At 36.6% G+C, this 17,500-nt stretch overlaps 1 protein-coding gene across 7 annotated transcripts in view; it reads left to right on the top strand.

Moving 5' to 3' along the window:
* tcf4 (transcription factor 4) overlaps positions 1–17,500 on the top strand; it is a 221,818-nt gene that overhangs the window by 154,579 nt on the left and 49,739 nt on the right. The window contains exon 1 of one of the 7 annotated variants that reach the window (XM_079847542.1): positions 14,332–14,583. The exons of 5 other annotated variants lie outside the window; for them this stretch is intronic. In XM_079847542.1, the coding sequence (XP_079703668.1) occupies positions 14,515–14,583 (69 nt within the window). In that variant the 5' untranslated portion in view covers positions 14,332–14,514. Of the gene's footprint in view, positions 1–14,331; positions 14,584–17,500 lie in introns of those variants that run through there. One more of the 7 variants, XM_079847543.1, reaches the window with a different exon arrangement.

The raw sequence follows: 17,500 nt of genomic DNA on the forward strand, positions 1-17,500 counted from the left end.
ATGAAACCCTCAAACAATTGTGTTTGTGCTGCTGTTGATGAAGAGAACGAGAGGGGGGGGGGGGGTCAGGTGTGTCTCCATGGCGACGGTTTGATTGACAGGTCTCGGACGGGCAGCGTGCAGACGGAGGTAAGACTTTGGCCTCGTCCCAAAACTCAGCGAAAGAAAGAAACAGCCTCTCACACCAGCTGTCGACAGCGCTTGTGTTGGAACCCGAGTGTGAGAACCTGTGTGTGTGTGTGTGAGTGTGTGAACCCTTGCAGAACCTCGTCGTTTTGGACTACGTCTTAATGAACATGTGCTTGGTTTCCTGTGTGAGATTGGTGAAATATTAGTGAACAAGCGCGTGTCATTTGCTGGTTTCCTGCAGCGATGCTCCACTGACACAGATGAAGTCTATTTCATGATCATAAAGAATTTAAAAAGGGGAAATTACTAATTTCAGTAAGTTTAATTAGTGTTTGAGGAATAATTCAGACGAAAATGAACATTCTGTCATCATTTACTCACGGCCTGTAGGACACAAACGAGGAGACGTTGAGCAGAATGTGAACGCTGCTCTTCTACACACAGTTAAAGTGCACTTTATTACACTTTATTCCAAGACAGAATGATCATATGGCTTTATTGAACATGGTGAAATATTATACGTTTTATATGTAGTGAAAGTGCTTGTGAATCTGAATTATGATTCCCAAACAAAACTATCATATGACTTCAGCAAACTTGCAATATAGAGTCAAATGGACGTCTGTTATGATGATTTTTTGTCATTTTTGCAGCTCAAATGCCTCCATTATGAGATATTAAGTCATAACTATGACTTTATTTTTTATGACATACTTTTTTTTTTTACATAGAAATTATGGATTTATACTTTTTAGCTCATAATTTCAACTTTTTGTAATGATATCATATTTGTCATTATGGCATACACAATTTCTATGTCATAATTTAGATTTTTCATTGTCATCATTTCAACTAATAGTTATGAGTTTTTATCTCATGATTACGCCTTATGTCAATTTCTTTGTCAATTTGGACATTATATGTCATAATAATGATCTTTATCTCATAATTTCAATTTTTGTGTCATAATTATGACTTTATCTCATAATTTCAACTTATGTCTTGATTTTTGCTTTTTATGCCGTTTTTTTTTTCATTTTTGCTGCTCAAATGCCTCCATTCACATACACTTTCACCATATGGAAAATATTATATTTCGCTGTCTTATGAAGTCATAAGATAATTTCGTCTGAGGAACAGACTTCAGATGATATAATAATGCATGAGTCAAATGGACGACTGTTATGGTGCTTTTTTTGTTGTTGTCATTTTTGAACTTCAAATGCCTCCTTTCACATCCATATTCATTATAATGGAAAATATTCATATTTATGAAGTCGTGATGATTTTGTCAGGAACAGACTTCAGCAGACCTGATGCTTTTAAATGCTTTTTTTTGCCACTCAAATGTCTCCATTCACATGCACTTTCACTATATGAAAAATGTATTTCATTATATTGCAGGTTTTATGAAGTCATAGGGTAATTGTCTTTGAGGAACAGACTTCAGCAAACTTTTAATATCGTGCATGAGTCACATAGACGACTGTTATGATGCTTTTCTGTCATTTTTGCTGCTCAAATGCCTCCATTCACATGCACTTTCACTATATGGAAAATATTATATTTCGCTATATTTCAAGTCTTATGATAATTTCGTCTGAGGAACAGACTTCAGAAGATGTGATGTAATAATGCATGAGTCAAATGCTTTTTTGTGCATTTTTGCAGCTAAAAAGCTTTTATTCACATACTATATAGAAAATATATTTCACTATATTGCAAGACTTAAGAAGTCATATGATAATTCTGTCAGAGAAACAGATTGTAATATCGTGCATGAGTCAAATAAACTGTCATGATGCTTTTTTGTCATTTTTGCTGCTCGAATGCCTCCATTCACATGCACTTTCACTACATGGAAAATATATTATATTTCACCATATTGCAAGTCTTATGATGTCATAATTTTCCCAGAGGAACAGACTTCGGATGAGTTGTGCATGAGTCAAATGGACGAGTGTTGTGATTCTTGTCTGGTGATTTAGTTGTTTTTGCAGCTCAGATTCCTCCGTGCACTTTCACACGTGGAGAAGAGCAGCGTTCACATTCTGCTAAACCTCTTCTTTTGTGCTCCACAGAAGAAAGACGTGTAGTTTTGATGGTAAAATTATCATTTTATCAGTGTGTATGTGAGTAGTTGTGTGTTTTGGAGCCGCTGTGTTTGTTGCCCAGACTCGTGTACATCAGGAAACGGTTGTGTGAGTGTGTAAATGAAGCACAGTGAGTCGTGTTCTCACACTGATTCACCTGTCACACCGTCTAGGGAAGAGAGTGTGGCTGGAAATGATCTCATATGTGTGTGTGTGTGTGTGTGTTTTAAGCGAGTGAAAAGAAGTAAGAGAAACAGCTGTGTGTGTCTGGCTGCGTTTGAGATCTTCCAGTCCGACTGCGTATGAAGTAAGCGGTCAGATTTCATTCGGTCCTGCGGATATGAACACATCAGATCTGGGTTTGATGAGGGACGAGTTTCTGAAAGGATCCTGTGTCGTCTATTAATAGAGCTTTGTGTTTCTGAGGAGCCGTCGCAGTCACGGGCATCGAAACACCTAACACTGAGGATCTTCTGCAGCGTAACACACACACACACACACACAGTCACGGGCATCACAACACCTAACACTGAGGATCTTCTGCAGCGTAACACACACACACACACACACACACAGTCACGGGCATCACAACACCTAACACTGAGGATCTTCTGCAGCGTAACACACACACACACACACACACACACACACACACACACACACACACACACACACACACACACACACACACACAGTCACAGGCATCGAAACACCTAACACTGAGGATCTTCTGCAGCGTAACACACACACACACACACACACACACACACACACACACATTCACAGTCACGGGCATCGAAACACCTAACACTGAGGATCTTCTGCAGCGTAACACACACACACACACACACATTCACAGTCACAGGCATCAAAACACCTAACACTGAGGATCTTCTGCAGCGTAACACACACACACACACACACATTCACAGTCACAGGCATCAAAACACCTAACACTGAGGATCTTCTGCAGCGTAACACACACACACACACACACAGTCACGGGCATCACAACACCTAACACTGAGGATCTTCTCCAGCGTATCACACACACACACACACACTCTTGTACATCTATCTTTATGAGGACATTCATTGACACAATGCAGTCTCTAGCCGCTTACCCTAACCTTACCCATCACAACTAAGTGCCTAACCCGACCCCTGACCCTAAACCGACCCTTAACCTCATTATAACCAAGTCTTGACCCTCAAACAGGCCTTTAAAGGCTCTCAGAAACTGAAGACCGGCCAACATGTCCTCACTTTACTCTCTGTGTCCTCACTCCAGTGGTCTAAAACTCAGACTGGTCCTCACAAAGATAGTTGTACAAGTACACACACACACACACACACACACACACACACTGAATCCTTCTCTGACATTGGCCTCAGATTCACAAGATTACCACATAACTAGCAGTTGCAGAGGTCAGAGGTCTCAGCCGGGCTAGGGCTTAACCCTGAATGTTTTGTCACTTTGTCTTTTTTCATAGAGCCAAACAATTAATCAGAAAAACAAATGTGAATAAGATTACAGCAGCCGTGATTACCTAATCATGAAAAGTGCATATTACAGTTTTATTTATATTTTCCCCTTTGCATTAAAGGAACTTGCGACGTGCTTTTGCAGCGTTGAGCATTGTAGCCAATCACAGACATGTCTGTTGAAGAGAGATACATTCTCTCTTCATTTAGAGAGAATGTATGCATACTTAAAAATAAAATATTATTTGAAAATAGTTTAACTTATTCACTAATAAAATAAGCCTTTCTTTTTATTATTCCCTTAAATCGCTTTTATAATGAATTAATTCCTTTAAATAAAAATGCCCAATTTTAGTTATCCGAATATCCACTGAGTCTCAGGATGAACTTATGAATATTATATGTTGTCCACATTAATTTGATACAATTTTCATTTGTGTGTTTTATCTGAGGAGAAATGTGAGCAGTGTTTGAGTTCTTTGATTGGACAGTTTGAGACGTGCGTGTTGAGACGTGCGTGTTGAAGCCCATTTCCGCCTCATAAGAAAAAGTCAGAATTATGAGATACTAAGTCATAACTATGAGATAATACTTTTTTTCAACATAGAAATTATGAATTTGAACTTTTTATCTCATAATTTAAACTTTTTGTAATAATTTCGTATGTCATAATGTTGAAAATTGATGTCTAAATTCAGATTTTTCAGTGTTGACTTATAAGATAAAAGACCTGATATATCATAATTATGACTTTTTATGTCCTAAATATGATTATCTCATAATTTCGACTTTTATGTCATAATTATGACTTTATCTCATAATTTTGACTTTTGTCTTGATTTTGACTTGTATCGTTTTTTTTGTATCGTGTGGTTTGCCAATTTGGACTTGATGTATCATAATTATTACTTTTTATCTCATAATTGTAACTTTTTATGACATAATTATGACTTTTTACAGTAAGTCATAAGTATGATTTTTTTATCTTATAATTGAAACTTTTATGTCATAATTATGACTATCTCATAATATTGTCTTATCTCGTGGTTTTGACTTTTATGTTGTAATAGATTTTTTTTGTGTCAATTTGGACTTTATATGTCATAATTATGTGTTTATGTCATGATTTCGACTTATGTCATAATTTTGACATTTCATATTATAATTTAACCCTTTTATGCCATGATTTTGACTTTTTAGGGTTTTTATGTCATAATTATGACTTGCTGAAGCAGGATTTATGTTTCTTATGTGGTGAAATGGGCTTCCACACAGATCCATTTGTTCTTGGTTTCATCCCTTCTCTTCATCCCTTCATCTCCTCATCCCTTCATCTCCTCATCTCTTCATCCCTTCATCTCCTCATCTCCTCATCTCTTCATCCCTTCATCTCTTCATCCCTTCATCTCTTCATCCCTTCATCTCTTCATCCCTTCATCTCCTCATCTCTTCATCCCTTCATCTCCTCATCTCCTCATCTCTTCATCCCTTCATCTCTTCATCCCTTCATCTCTTCATCTCTTCATCCCTTCATCTCTTCATCCCTTCATAGAGAGAAAGACAGAAAGAGAGACATCTGAGCAATAATGTTTTCCTCTGTCGGTCATTAGATGGCCATCAAATACTTTCCACATTCTCTTCCTCAGTTTTTCCTCTTCCTCATCCCTCCATCCTCTCCTCCAGCGCAGCATCTGTTTCTCTCTTCACCTCCGCAGCCGCCATTTCATGTTGATGTCTTGATCGTTCGGCCCTGTTTGTTCACGCTGAGAACTTTTGTTTTTGTGCTTTCGGTTCAGATAAAACCCTCTCTCTCTCTCTCACACACACACACACACACACACACACACACACACACAGTCTCTCACACTCTATCTATCTCTGTCTCTCCCTCTCTCACTCTCTCTCTCTCTCCCTCTCTCTCACACACAGTCTCTCTCTCTCTCTCTCTCTCTCTCTCTCTCTCTCTCTCTCTCTCTCTCTCTCTCTCTCTCTCTCTCTCCAACATTCCTGTCAGGAAATATTTGGCTGCAGAGAATCAGAGCTGATGTTTGTGGAATAGGATTTTGTTTTAGAGCCGCTGCTGTATTCTCTTAAACATCTGATGATTAACGTCCGCTCTAAGGTGTGTGTATCTACATTTTATGATCAGAAATCAGTTGAAACTGTTTTATAATCGTATTTTCAGCCTAGGAATCTCAACACTTGCAAATATGGTTTCGTTTTAAATGTTAGTCATAAAAAATTCGCTTGGGCCTTTGGTGTAGTTTGTCTTCTGATAAAACATAACCTTCAAATAATAAAACTTGCACTGACAAAAAAAACAAAAACAGATCCCAGTTCTCATTTCTGATTGGATGAGCCACATTATATGTCGATAAACATACAATATGTGATCCATATGCCAATGGGAATATAACGATACAAATAAACAGTCAAATCAAACTGTGTGTGTGTGTGTGTGTGTGTGTGTGTGTGTGTGTGTGTGTGTGTGTGTTGAAGCTCAGATGAGGTCCAGGAGAGAATTATATGAATCAGGTCCAGTGGACTGTGTGTTTTCCATTGAGCAATGCACAGAGGAAATGAAGTCAGTTTCCTGTGTGTGTGTGTGTGTGTGTGTGTGTGTGTGTGATCAGCTCCAGCTTCAGAACCGATGTGGAATGTTCTCCGCACATCTCTGCCAGGTCTCTGTCTGTTTCAGCAGATTTATTTCTATGTGGAACAGAATTAGAGTTGATATCGCTCATAGAAATGCCAGAATTGATTTTAAGGTGATGATGTGCTTGTTAATTGGCTGAAAACACAGTTTTTAAAACATCAGTCAATTTGGGGCAAATTTATCCATGCTAATATGTTTTTTATTACCCTGTGGGTTTGGCTTCAGCAGGAACAGGTGTGTGTGTGTGTGTGTGTGTGTGTGTGTGTGTGTGTGTGTGTGTGTGTGTGTGTGTGGAACAAAATTGACTCTATTTACTTTCTTAATTAACGTTCCATAACTTATTGTGAACGATCAGTGCACATTTATAGATCTTTGTTGTCATATTTTTAAAACATAATTAATGATAATATTTAACTTGTAATATTATATTCAATATTGTAATATTACCTTTTTTACTTTCATAAATATTTTCATGCTTATTTACTTTTACTTGCATTAATAATCTTTTTTTTATTTGCGTAAATATTCATTCTTTTTACTTGCATCAATATTCTCATATTTTGTACTGCCATTAATATTCTAATATTTTTTTATTTGCATAAATATTCTCAAATTTTCACTGGCATTAATATTTTAAAAAAAATGATTTGCATAAACATTAATTTATTTTACTTGAATGACTATTCTCATATTTTTTACTGCCATTAATATTCTAATATTTTTTTACTTGCATGACTATTCATATTCTAAAATGTATTTGACTTGCATAAATATTTACATTTTTTACTTGCATTAGTGTTGTAATTTTTGTATACATAAGATCTCTTCTGTCTGTATTGTCATTACATTACAGTTAGTCTCATTTTTGTCCTCTTTGAACCGTCTGCAGCCTCAGGTGTCCCAGCATGCACTGGGGGAGAGAGAGAGAGAGAGAGAGAGAGAGATGATGAATGCTGGGAAACTAATCACAGATCGCGTGCTATTGCTCATATGTTGCTCTTGAGACTTAAATGAAGAATCTGCTTCTTCTTTTCTTCCTCAGGAGAGATGAACTCAGTCAGGAGATTTGATGAGAAGTGTTTGAGTTCATATTGAGAACTCAGTTTTTTGCACAGTTTGAGAAATTGTTGAGACCTTTTCTGAAAGGAGAACTGTATATTGAAGCCCATTTCCATGCTTGGTAAATCATAATTATGACATAAATCAAAATTAAACTGAAACTATGACATTTTCAGAAAATTATGAATTTAGACTTTTAGTCTCATAATTTTGTGCCGTAAATTGACTGTTTATCTCATAGTTTCATTCAAATTTTGAATATTTGTCTCATTATTATGACTTAGTGTGTCATAATTTCAACTTGTTATAATTTTGATATATGAGTTTCTATCACATATTTTTTTGTTTTGTCTTTTTGTCATGACATTCATTCTTTCGTAATTGACTTTTTATTAAATAATTTTGGCTTAGTTTGACTTAGTTTGTCATAATTTTGACTTTTTATCTCATAATTGACTTCTCATAATTATCACTTACTATCTCATAATTTCACATTTTTATGTCATGATTTTCGACTTTTTGTCAATTTCATCTCATTTCATAATTTTGACTTTTGTCTCATAATTTTGACTTTTTATGTCTGTGGCTTTTTCTCTCGTAATTATGATTTTTTTTATATCTTATAATTTCTCCTTTTTATGTCATATTTCGACTTATTTCATAATTATGATTTCCTAATTTTCATCACAACTGACCTTTTCTTTCATAAATTGACTTTTTAAACTCATAATTTAGGCTTTCTCTCATAATTATGACTTAGTATGTCATAACTTTGACTTCTTTTCTCATCATTTTGACTTTTTATGCCATTACTTCTCTCATTACTTCTTACGTTCCTGGTTTCATCCCTGAGAATCTCATTGGTGGCGTTTGTAGAGTGTGAACGAGCGAGCGAGAGAGAGAGAGAGCGATCGACACATGGCTCTGGCGAGGACCCGAGTGTCACCAGTCAGAGTGTGTGTGTGTGTGTGTGTGTGTGTGTGTGTGTGGTGTTACTCTGAACTCATTCCCCCGCGTGCAAGCCTCTGTCAGAGCTTCTGTTGCTCTGGATTACACTTTCGTTACGTCTCGTCATTAAACTGTTAAACGCATATCGACTAACCAGTGCTGTAAAGCTCAACTAACGACCGTTAACCTCAGTGTCAGTCAGGGACTTTTATTATGACATCATTTCAACTTTTTGTCTTAATTTCGACTTGTCATACATTTCATATTAATTACTTTTTATGTCATCATTTAGACTTATGTCATGATTACGAGTTTATCATTTTGTCCAAATTTCAACTTTTTATGTCACTCAGCACTGTATGCCATAGTTTTGACTTTTCGTCATACTTTTGACATTTCATATTTATAACTATCTCATAATTTAAACTTTTTATGTCATGCTTTTGATGTTTCATATTTTACCTTTTTATCTAATATTTTTTACTTTAGTTTTTGTAAAAAAAAAATATCTTTGTATGTCATACTTTTGACATTTCATATTTATGACTTTTTATCTCTTAGTTTAGACTTTTTCCTCATGATTACAAGTTTATTATAATTTGGTCAAAATTTTGACTTGTCTTAGTATGTCATAATTTCAATTTATGTGACATTTCATGATGACTTTTTGTCTTAATTACGCCTTAGTATGTCATAATTTCGACTTGCCATACTTTTGACATTTCATATTTGACTTTTTCTCTCATAATTTCAACTTTTTGTCTTAATTATGCTTTAGTATGTCATAATTTAACCTTTTTTGGCAAACTTTTGACATTTTTTATATTTATGACTTTATTTCATAATTTAGACTTTTTGACATGATTTTGACTCATAATGATGATTTTTGTCTTAATTGTGCTTTAGTATATCATAATTTCACCTTTTTTCATACTTTTGACATTTCATATTTGACTTTTTCTCTCATAATTTCAACTTTTTGTCTTAATTATGCTATATATGTCATAATTTCAGCTTTTTTGTCAAACTTTTGACATTTCATATTTATGACTTTTTATCTCATAATTTAAACTGTTTTTGACATGATTTTGACTCATAATGATGACTTTTGTCTTAATTATGCATTAGTATATCATAATTTCACCTTTTTTTCATACTTTTGACATTTCATATTTATGACTTTTTATCTCATAATTTAAACTGTTTTTGACATGATTTTGACTCATAATGATGACTTTTTGTCTTAATTATGCTTTAGTATATCATAATTTCACCTTTTTTTCATACTTTTGACATTTTATATTTATGACTTTTTATTTCATAATTTAAACTTTTTTGTCATGATTTTGACTCACAATTTTGACTTTTTATCTTAATTATGCCTTAGTATGTCATAATTTCGACTTGACATGCTTTTGACATTACATATTTGTCTTTTTCTCTCATAATTTTGACATCTTGTATCTATGAATTCTTACAGATATATTTAGACTTTATGATATGATTTCGACTTTAATCATAATTTTAGTTTTTATGTCAAAATGTTTACTTTTTATATCTTAGTATGTCAATTTCGACTTTGTCATGATTCTTACTTTGTCATAATTTCGTTTTTTGTCAAAATTTTTATATATATATATAAAGAGTTACATCTCATCATTAAATTGGTAAATGCATATTTATTCATCCGCTACTTTAAAGCCCAGATCCCCCAGTGTGTGTGAGTGTGTTTGTGTCCCACAATGCCTTGCGTGCGCGGCGAGCTGATGTCGGGCGGGTCGCAGATGTTAACGGCCCTTTAACCAGATCCCGAGCCTGAGAACGAGTGTGTGTGTGTGTGTGTGTGATGCTGTGATGTCCTGAGGCTCTGCCCATCTGCACGGACTTACAAAACACACATCCGTCATTAAAACCCCTCTCTGAAGCATGTGCGTTCAGAAAGACTAAATAATACGCATATTTCAGGAGCAACAGGCTGTTAAACGGAGGAACTTAAACCTAAAGTTTCTTTAACTCTCATTTTTGTGCTTTTTCTTCTTCGTTTTCAAATGTTCTGTTTGTGCCGAAATCACAGAATCACCATAAGGGCTGCTTTGCATTTTTAATTTAGTAACTAACATATGAATACATTTGCATATTAATTAGTTGCAGATTAAATCATGCATACATAATTGCCTCCTTACTGTGTTTAATGTTTGTTAGGATCTGTATTGGGAGCCGTCGGAAGAGTGTGATTGGACGAAACCCTCGGACTCGCTTTGAGCCGCTCAAATATCAACATTTGCTGAATTTATGTGTGTGTTTCTGTGACACGAACGAACTCTCACATTCAGATGGAGATGTGTGTGTGTGTCTCTTGTTCTTCCTGAACGTTGTGTGTTTAATGAAGATGTAATGATCAGCTTCTTCAGATCTCGCCGCTGTTTCTCTTTCTGTCTGGACTAATTATTCTTTGGTAATTTGTGTCGATAATCTGAGCAAGTTTTTCAGATATTACACCTTCCCACGACTCTCTCGGTTTCTGCCATGATTGAGCTCATTAATTATATATTCATATACGTTTTGTCAGAGAATCGGTCTGAGAAACAACAACACACGCCTGTGATCATTTGAATGACTTGTGTAATAGTCCTGGTTATTTCAGCGTGAAACCTTCAGCTGTTTGAAGATTTACTCTTCCAGCAAACACATTTATTTATTTTATTTTAGATATATTTATTGCTTGTGTATTAAATTATTAAGTAATGCAAATTATACTTATTATTATTATTATTATTATTATTATTATTATTATACAGTAGTTTTATTCATATATTTATTTTAGATTATTTATTTTAGATTTATTTTTAATATTTATGTATTTATTTTAGATTAATTTAAATTTATTTTAGATATATTTATTGATGGTGTGTGTATATATATATATATATATATATATATATATATATATATATATAAAAGTAAAATGTACTTATTATTTATTTATTTATATTTATTTTTTATTCGTTTTTATTCATATTATTTCATTATTAATTTATTTATTTTAGATCATTTTTTAAATTATTTTTAATATTTATGTATTTGTTTTAGATGTGTTTTAGATTTATTTATTGTTTGTATTTATATATTAATTCAAAATATCCTTTTATATATACTAATATACTTTTATATATACTTTACAAAATATACTATACGTATTATTTTTAATATATTTATTTAAGATGTATTTGTTTTTATTTATTTATCATAGTTGTATTCATTTATTTTAGATTAGTTTGATTTATTTATTTATTTTAGACTCATTTTTATTCATTTATGCATTTTATTTCAGATTTTTTAATATTATATTAGATTGATTTATTGTTCCTTCATTTATTTTGGAAGTCAGAGAGTGATGTGTGTATTTCCACAGGCACATTTGGTCATGTCTCTCAGGCTGATTTGAGCTCGGGTGTGTGTGTTTGTGTGTGTTTCAGGTGCGTGTGTGTGTGTGTTTTAGGTGAATGCGTGTCAGAATGAAAGTTTATGCTCTTCGTCGGTGTGTGTTTGCGTGGTGTGTTGAGGGTTCAAGTGTTTTTGTTCACACATATGCCGTGGCTCTTTCTGTGAGACGTGGAGCCGGCCCTCAGTCGGGCCCTTGAACTCCCCGAGAGAGAGAGAGAGAACAGAGACTCCGACGGGATCCTCCGAGATTGACAACTCATGCTTCTAATGAGCAAAAAATCCTCCGAGCATGAAATCGGAATGAAATGTGTGCTTATAATCCAAGTACTGTTTACTCTAATCCCATGGGATGGGAAAGTCAGCGCCGGGCGAGGGAGAGAGAGAGAGAGAGAGAGAGAGAGAGAGAGTGTGTGTGTGAGAGAGAGAGAGGGAGAGAGTGTGTGTGAGAGAGAGAGAGAGAGAGAGAGAGTGTGTGTGTGTGAGAGAGAGAGAGAGAGAGAGAGAGAGGTCGACCCCCTCCAAAAGCCCTCCACACAAACAACAACAACAGCAGCAGCAGCAGCACTTAAACAACACAAAGGCCCTGCACACACACACACACACACACACACACACTCGTGCCGCCGACGAGCTTTTGCTGCTGAATTATTGAAGTTTATTCTGGGAATAGCAGCGGCTCTCTGCATATGCAAATGACAGTTTCATTTGGGATCTGATCCCCAACGGTTCAGCCGGTTTCCCTTCACATGCTGGCAGTGTGACGTCATCCATGTGTGTTAAAATCACTAACTGTACACACACACACACACACACACACACACACACACACACACACACACACACACACACGACTGGAAAACCTTACTTGAAAATGATGGAACCTTTTTTAACAGTTCTGCTAAAATTTGCAGTAGAAACAATTACTGTAGTGACTATTGTAGTTGAAACGGTGTGTGTGTGTGTGTGTGTGTGTGTGTGTGTGTGTGAGAGAGTGTGTGTATGAGTTTATATTACATTGTGGGGAGCAGCCGGCGGGATTAATACATCAGACTAAATTATGTTTTTTGAAATTGTAAAAATGCAGAAAGTTTTGTGATGGGCAGGTTTAGTGTGTGTGTAAATTATATATATGTGTGTGTGTGTGTGTGTGTGTGTGTGTGTGTGATGGGTAGGTTTAGGGGTCGGGTAATGTGTGTGTGTGTGTGTGTGTGTTAATTACACATGTGTATATGTGTGTGTGTGTGTGTGTGTGTGTGTGTGCACGTGTGTGTGTGTGTGTGATGAGTAGGTTTAGGGGTAGGGTAGTTTGTGTGTGTGTTTGTGTGTGTGTGTGATGGGTAGGTTTAGGGATAAGGTAGTGTGTGTGTGTGTGTGTGATGGGTAGGTTTAGGGATAAGGTAGTGTGTGTGCGTGCGTGCGTGTGTGTGTGTTTGTTTCACGTCACTGCTGTCTTGCTCTCTTGCGCTCAGGTGCATCAGCTCAGCCTGTACATTCATGAAGTCTGTACATATACTATATAATTATATATATGTAAGTATATGTATTTTAGTAGTTTTGTTGGCATGGTAAAAAATTACATTTCCGTTTGTTATTATTACAGTTTTATTATTAATAACAAACTAAAACTTATTATTAATATCTAATTGCTGACATGTTTCGTTCACATTTTGGATTCAAATGAACTCTCTCTCTATGTCTCTCTCTATGTCTCTCTCTCTCTCTATGTCTCTCTCTCTCTCTCTCTCTTTATGTCTCTCTCTCTCTCTCTGAGTTCTGGTGTGTTGCCAGCGTTGAGGACAGATGGTGGAGTTATTAGATGTGCACGTATGAATCCCTCCCTGCAACTCGCCTTTTAATCAAATTAAAGCAAAGAGAGAGAGAGACAGAGAGACACAGAGTTTATTAATGGCGTTTGTGTTCTTCTCTATAACAGACTTTACTGTCACTTCACTGTCCCTCAACCTCTCACTGTGTGTGTGTGTGTGTGTGTGTGTGTGTGTGTGTGTGTGTGTGTTTTACTATAGTAAATCATGTTGTGTTCGTGCTCATGGTCTTTATATGCTACAGTAGATGTGTAAATAAACGTGTGTGAACCTTCCAGCAATTAAATACTCGAAAAACACACACACACACACACACTTTTTCAGTCCCTATTTGAGAAGCCGACAAACTCAGAGCAGGATCAGTTCCAGATTTACCATGGAAAGGAAAAAAAGAGTGTGTGTGTGTTTTACTATAGTAAATCTTGTTGTCCGTGCTCATTATAATGATCTTTATATGTTACAGTAGGTGTGTAAATAAACGTGTGTGTGAACATTCCTGAAAAACACAAACACACACATTTTCAGTCCCTATTTGAGAAGCCGACAAGCTCAGAGTCGGATCAGTTCCAGATTTACCATGGAAAGGAAAGAGAGTGTGTGTGTGTGTGTGTGAGGGAGGGCAGGGGGAGGGGCTTCAGCTCGGCTAGGACACGCCCCCTCGCTCTTCTCTCCTCCCACTGGTCGACGTCAGGAATCTTCTCCTCGTTTGCATATTCAGCACGATCAGGCCGGCCATATGGGAAAATGCAACTGCAGGAATTGTTGTGAAAAAAGGGGGACAGCGAGTTTGAACACAAAGTTGTTTGAGAGCGTCTGAAGCGGATAAAACACACACACACACACACACACACACACACACTAGAGGAACAGAAGCATGTATTGTGCATACACCATCCCGGGAGTGAGCAGCGGATCATTCATGTACTACTATAATGGAAAAGCGGTGAGTACATCTGACTGTCATTCACCTCTGATCCGTGTGTGTGTGTGTGTGTGTGTGAGAGAGAGAGAGAGAGAGATCTGCTGGAAATTTGTCTTTGAACTGGGATGAGACGGGAAAAATGTGTGTGTGTGATAAGAGGTGTGTGTTGTTTTAAGCTACATGCCTTGTGTAAAGCGTTTGATAATGGACATTAGCATCTGTTAACATGTTTAGAGTCGAGCTTGAGTCGAGCCGACCTCAGATGGAGGAACACACGGGAGAGTTTGTGAATCTGCTGCTGTAATCTGTGGAGAAGAAAAAACACCCCGAAAGTTTGCAGGAAAAATCCCGTTCCCAGATCTGCATGTGTTTGAAAGGTTGTTTTAAACTGCGATCTGTCAAATAATGGAGAAAAAGTGTGTTATCTGAGAAGTGTAGTCCTGAGAGATGGCCTTGAGAGTGTGTGTGTGTGTGTGTGTGTGTTCTTCACTGAGATCATGCAGATGTTGTTCCTCCTAATGGTCAGTGTGTTGAGGTCAGAGGTCGTCAGGTTGTTGCTGGTTTGTGTCCTGAAGGTTTTCTGTCCCGCTTCTGAACATCTGACATGTTTACGAGGGAATTTTGAGTGTTGATCTTTGGCCATTTTTTTTTATTTATTAATTTATGATGTATAATGGGGATCTGAATTCTCGAGCAGATCATTTAGTGTCATATTTGTAATTCTACTGTCATATGGGCAATTATAAATGTAATTCATGTAAATATTATGCACATAAATCAAAACTTTGGATTTTTCCTAAATGTCTGCATTCCCGCCATCGGGAAAAATTTGTTGGCCGGTGATAAGTTGGACTTTCCCGCCCTTAGACCGAATGTATAGGCCTGTGTGTGTGTGTGTGTGTGTGTGAAGGCCCTTCACTCTCATCAGTGTTTGCTCCGGGTCTCAGCGTTGTGCCCGTGTGTGTGTGTGTGAAGGCCCTTCACTCTCATCAGTGTTTGCTCCGGGTCTCAGCGTTGTCCCGTGTGTGTGTGTGTGTGTGTGTCTCAGCGTTGTCCCGTGTGTTGATCCTCTGCCAGGCTCTTGCTGGGATTGTTTATTCTGCTATTTTAACAGTTGAACATTTTAAGGACAACATCTTTGGTCCCGCCGACAGCGTCCGATGTCTCTCGCTCCGTGTGTTTTCCGGGCCGTGCCGGGCGTGTGTGTGTGTGTAGAGCGACCCGGTTCTCGGGGTTTAGTGTTGAGGAGGAGGACGTCGGGTCGACTAATGAATCCACAAAAGAGCTTCAGTGAAAAACAAAAGGCCTGTTCACACACACACACACACACACACACACACACACACACACACACACACACGAGCCGATCGCCATTGTCATGCTAAGAGTCCGAGTGAATTTTCCTGTCGTTTAATTAGCTCTCCGAGACTCTCACGCCGGGATTTCACCCTCGGAGATCTTTAAAACACCGGAGCGAGGAGTTCTGGCTCTGCGGATTCATCCTGGAATACGGCATTTCAGAACAGAAGGATTTTTCTTTCACTTTCCCAAATAAGCTTTTTTTTCTTTCTCTCTTTTTTTTTACATTTTTACTTGCTCAAAATATTAGTTTGGAGTTTTAAAAATTAAGTTACTTTTTTTTTTTTTTTTTTTTTTTTTACAACATATTTTTAAATGTTAGTTTTTAATATTTTTTTGTAAATAAATTAGCAAACTTAAGATTAAATTCTGCTTAGCATAACAAAAAAATAAATAAATCCTTTCTCCAGTTCAGCACATGTTTGTAAAACCACACATGCATTAAATATTTATTGACATAATAACATTAATTACAATAATTAGGTACTGTATTGTTGGTTATGTTAAACTATCAAAATCTATATTTGAAATTACATTACGTTTTTATATATTATTTATTTTTATAGATATACACTGTATGTGTGTGTGTGTGTAAATATATAGATATAGATATATATAGATAAATATATAGATATGTAATTTCTTTACTAAGATCCTTTCTTGCATTGAGATTTTATTAATTATTTGTCTTTTTGTGTGTATTTGTAGATTGTTTATTCATGATCTGTCCATGTACGATCCACTGACCAGATGTTTAGGAAATTATGAACCGTTTGTGTAGTTTTTCCAGCACACTAATTACTTCAGTCCAAATGGCCAATGTTAGCATGGAGTATGGACACACACACACACACACACACACACACACACACACGGACATACGCACACACACACACACACACACACACACACACACACACGGACATACGCACACACACACACCCACATGGACATTAGTACTGGAGTGTTTGTGACAAACAGAATTAATTTAATCCTTATTGTGTTACGCAACATTTCAAGTCAGATCTTATGTGTCTGAAATGGATCATCCGGACAACAAACCACAGCAACACAAAGTCTGTGTAATTTGTGCTTTTATTAAGATTTTAGTAACATTTTCAACAGAGGCAACAGAGAATACTTTTTTAAATATACTATGTATATTAATATTCATATTCATATAATGATAGATGTAACAATTTACTAGATAGATAGATTTGCTTTCCTTTACTGTGTTTCTCTTGAGTCCCGATGGATTTATATTCCTGGTACGTGTGTGTGTGTGTGTGTGTGTGTGTGTGTGTGTGTGTGTGTGTGTGTGTGTGTGTCTGTGTCTGTGTCTGTGTCTGTGTGTGTGTGTGTGTGTGTGTGTGTGTGTGTGTGTGTGAGCGAGCCAGAGATCATGTGAAGCCCCATTGATCTGTCGGAAGAGGTCCGGGTGGTACGGAGACCCCGGCGTTCCCGGGAGAGCTGGTGTTTGTCCCGGAGAGAGGGACTGTCGGTGTGACTGTGAGCAGATCCTCGGAGAGACAGACTCTGTCCAGGAAACTGGAGGAAACTCACAAACATCGTGTTTTTA

The sequence above is a fragment of the Squalius cephalus genome (assembly GCF_949319135.1).
Source record: "Squalius cephalus genome assembly, chromosome: 17".
Lineage (NCBI taxonomy): Eukaryota > Metazoa > Chordata > Actinopteri > Cypriniformes > Leuciscidae > Squalius > Squalius cephalus.